At 40.4% G+C, this 4301-nt stretch overlaps 1 protein-coding gene across 1 annotated transcript; it reads right to left on the bottom strand.

Moving 5' to 3' along the window:
* Positions 1-431: 431 nt before the first annotated feature.
* Positions 432-1297, bottom strand: LOC140862322 (uncharacterized). Its single transcript, XM_073265336.1, has 3 exons — positions 1204-1297; positions 616-1007; positions 432-473 (listed from the first exon to the last, which is right to left on the bottom strand). Exons 1-3 carry the CDS (start codon positions 1295-1297, stop codon positions 432-434), a joined length of 528 nt encoding a protein of 175 aa, XP_073121437.1.
* Positions 1298-4301: the final 3004 nt, after the last annotated feature.

Here is a 4301-nt window from a genome sequence, read left to right on the forward strand (position 1 = left end):
CATGGAATATTATGTCTCATGTTCACATCATATTGAGCCTGTACATCCTTTAAGATGAGCCATGTAGGGCTGCTTATCCCTGTTCAGACGATCAATGTCGAGCGTCCCGCGACCAATGGGTTAGCCGATACTGACATATGTAGGGCATGGTCCAAGTCCGGTAGGAATGAGAAGTGTACTCAGTGGATTGTCCCGGGTTGTACCACTCATATCCTCGGTGCCATTTTGAGCAGTTGTATATAGTTATCCAAGATATGGATACCCTGTCATTGCATGCATCATGTTTGTAAGTTTACCCATATTTCCGTATTGAGCGTAGTCCCTCACGTCCAGTGTTTTTGTATGTCTGGACAATCCATTAGCCTTCAACTCTTTCATCTCGGTAGGAGCAAGTCGGTACGGTGCCTTAGAGATAGGCACGGTGTCAGACATCAACTCATTACTGAACTCCACTTCTCTTGTTGGTGGAATTCCTGCAACGTCATTCGGAAAGACATCCGAAAAGTCACGAACAACATCTATCTCCGATAATGATCTTCTAGATAGTTCTGATGTTGTGACAACACTGGCAAGAAAACCCTGGCAACCACGTCTCAATAACTTCCTCGCACGTACAAAGGAGATCACATGAGAGACACTGCTGCTCTGAGATGCATAGAAAGTAAACGGGTAGCCCTCAGATGGTTTCACTGACACCGTCCTCCGACGAAAATCAATCGAAGCTCCGTTGACTGCCAACAAATCCATGCCCAATATCAGGTCAAACTCAGTCAACGTCAAAACCACTAAATCTTCCCGGATGGAGTGTCCCTGCAATTCTATCTCCAACCCTCTGAAAATACTAGTGGTAGTAAGAATCTGCCCAGATGGCATAGTGACATCATAACCCATATCAGCAATCTCAGGTGTAATGCCTATCCGTCTGATAAACTCCAGGGAGATAAACGAATGAGTGGCTCTTAAATCTAGCAATGCAAACGTGAAGTTTCCTCCTACTAGAATTCTCCCTGCACGTAGAAAATCCCAACAATTTCATACCAAAACTTAATTTACCCAAAGATAAGTCACTGATGACCCTTAATTCTAATCACAAGGAAAACATAATTCTTATGCTAATAATGCATATAGATAACCCAAATAGTATACATTCGATAACTAGCAAATAATTCAAAAAATCGTTAAAATACAAGAGGTGAGATATACCGGTTATCAAGGAAGTATCTGGGTCTGCCTCCTCAGCCTGTATGACGAACACTCTCCCAGTGGTTTTCTTCCTCCTCGGGCAATTGAATGCCATGTGCCCTGGCTCCTTATAGTGATAGAATACGTTGGACCCAACCAAACACTGCCCCGAATGCGGTCTCTGACACTGCGGGCAATGTAGAACTCCTCCTGGATTAGGGGCCCCGCTCCCTGCTGCTGCTGCGGCTGGAGTCCCTGTTGCTTCTGCTGCTACCTCTGCTGACTCGGGCCCTTAGAAGGCCCAATAAACTGCTTCTTCGCAGGAGGCTGCGAAGATGGTCGATGAAATTCCGGCTGAAACTGACTCTTACTGTGCTGCTCACGCAGGATCTCTCTCCTGCCATCCTCCGATTGCAGTGCCCTACTCACCGCTGCCTCATAAGTGATGACATCCATCATGCGTAAATAATGCTTGATGTCCGCCCTAAGCCCATCGACAAACTGTCTCATCTTCTCCTGCTCACTCTCAGCAATCAGGGGCACAAAGTGACACCCCCTCTCGAACTGCTTGATATACTCAACCACTATCTTGTCCCCCTGCCGAAGACTCATGAACTCCCAAATCATGTGGCTGCGCTCATCCTCAGTAAAATATTTGGCGAAGAACATTCGCCTAAACTCCTCCCAAGTCAGCGTCCGCAGATTCACACCTCGAACATCGCCCTCCCACCAAAGGACCGCATCGTCCTTCAACATGTACACTGTGCACTTCACTTTATCTGCATCTGTGAGCCCCATGTAAGCAAATATGGTCTCCAAAGAGCGGATCCACCCCTCAGCCACGAGTGGATCAGTGGCACCAGAAAACTCCTTCGGTCCCTTCTTTTGGAACCGCTCAGCTACATCCTCATCATGCATAAGTTGGGGTCGTGCAGCCTGTTGCCCCAACAGAGCAGTGATCCATTCCATAATAATTGCACTGGCCTGCTCCAATGCTGTAAGCGGGTTCTGTGGAGGTGGAGGATCATCACGCCTGTTCATCTGTCTCGGAGGCATTCTGCACCACCATATATTTCTTTACGTAAATCGCAATGCATAACTAAGAGTTCTAAAATTTTGCTAACATGAAATCTTAAATCGTTACATATGCTCCTTATATATCATAAGAAAATAATTAAAACTTACAGACCGGTAGTGGGATTTCTGACCCTCACGCGCCAGATAGACACCCTCCAAGGACCGCACTCTGATACCAACTAAAACGACTCGGACTAATTAAATGCGGAATTTTTTTTTAAATATTACTATACATATATGCCCATACATATATGTATAAACATTAAAAATAATACTAAAAATATAACTCTCATAATTGACTTAAAAAAATAGTAAACATTTATTTAATAAAAATCTTAAATCATGCTTGAACAAAATAAATATCATGCAATAATAAAATAATATATGTACTGAAAATTCATAAATTATGCACTAAAATAAACACGAAACTTTGTTTAAAAACTATGATAAATTAAATCTAAACATGACATAAAAAAAACACTGCGAAGGCACCAATCACGGGGTCCACTTCCATCTCGCTCACACATCCTCACCACCAGTAGGAGCTATATAAGAATTATCATGCTCATCTGCACCAGAACATACTAAGCTTACTGAGTATAGTTGAGCATATTACTTTCTAAACAGTCTATGGTTATATCCGTGAGTGTGACTAAATCTGTGCCGAATAATCAGTCTCTTAAACCAACGTACGTGGCGGTGAAAAGTCACCTCTATGCCGGTAGTAAACTGCCTCCTGAACTGTTTTGGTGGTAAACCACCTCTGGACTATATTGTCACACCACTTCAACTCCCATCATAAATAAAATATTTTATTGCTAAACTCTTAATCATGATCATATATAACTGAATATTTCATGTATGCATGCACTGAAAAAATGTCTGTAATATATATTTAATTAATTTTCATAATAAAAATACTTATACTTAAAAATTAACTTTCATGCATAAAATAAATTAAATATATATTTCGGACTCAATAAATTTTCATGGTTTGGTCAAGACTGTTGCTCACTTAAACTTAAGCCCATAAATTACTAGACTGACCCACTAACTTAATATTAAGCCTAAACATCATAATATGGCCCAAATATTCACAGACTGGCCCAATAATTCCCATGGTGATAGTCGTGTTTTGTTTTCATATTTTGTTGTTATTTTGTTGGTAGTTTGCATGCATTTAATTGTGTTTGTTCATGTTTTATCTTAGTTCTGTCTTTTGCATGCATTTATATTCAGAACATACTCCCGGGTTTAATGTGTAGGAGATTTCAAGATGAAGAAAACGAAGGCAGAATATTGGTTTTTTCCCATGCGATCGATCCCACGAACTCAATAGGATCGAGCGAGGTATCCGGATTATGAAAGCAGAATTTTGCATATTTCCACGCGATCAATCCCACGTACTCAGCAGGATCGAGCGCGGGCCGAGAAGTTGAAAACATAGAAACGCATATTTTCACGCGATCGATCGGGCGTACTCCATGCGATCGAGCGCGAGGGCCTGTTCGGGAATGATTTTTTAATTTTGGAAATTTTTTTATTTTGAACTCTAGGTTTTATTAGACTCTTAATTCCATTTTTAAGGATTATTATCAGATTTCAAGACTCTCTCTTGGAGGCTAGGTTTTGTTCCTCAATTTCTTCTCTAGTTTTCTTCTTTTCTTTGAATTTTTATTAATTTGGTGATGAATCGTTGTAGCTAAACCTTTTAATACTTGGTTGAGGGAGACGAAACCTTGATATATTTTGTTCATGAGATTTGATTCGTAGTGTTTAATCTTTATTAAGTATCAATCTTTGATCTGTTTGATTTCATGTTTGTATGCGAGATTTTAGGATTGGTCATCTTAGAGTTTTGTATTGCAAACGATAGCTAAATTAGAATTAAAATCCGTAATTTTTTGGACAATCTAATTTGCGAAGAAACTACGTTTCATATTTTCTGCTGTTGAGTTTATTAAATAGTAGGATCAATTATTGACTAGGCTAAATACAACCGCTGGTGTTTGTGTTGTCTAGTTCGTCAGTTTTACTAGTTT

This window comes from Henckelia pumila, chromosome 4, assembly GCF_033568475.1.
Source record: "Henckelia pumila isolate YLH828 chromosome 4, ASM3356847v2, whole genome shotgun sequence".
Taxonomy (NCBI): domain Eukaryota; kingdom Viridiplantae; phylum Streptophyta; class Magnoliopsida; order Lamiales; family Gesneriaceae; genus Henckelia; species Henckelia pumila.

Bases quoted from the DNA above. Each gene is read 5' to 3' on its own strand.
- LOC140862322 (XM_073265336.1), bottom strand. From the start codon at position 1,297: ATGGCATTCAATTGCCCGAGGAGGAAGAAAACCACTGGGAGAGTGTTC. The intron at 1,008-1,203 runs GTATATCTCACC...TTCTACGTGCAG, and splicing joins AGATACTTCCTTGATAACCG to GGAGAATTCTAGTAGGAGGA. The intron at 474-615 runs GTACGTGCGAGG...ATGACGTTGCAG, and splicing joins TCTCTCATGTGATCTCCTTT to GAATTCCACCAACAAGAGAA.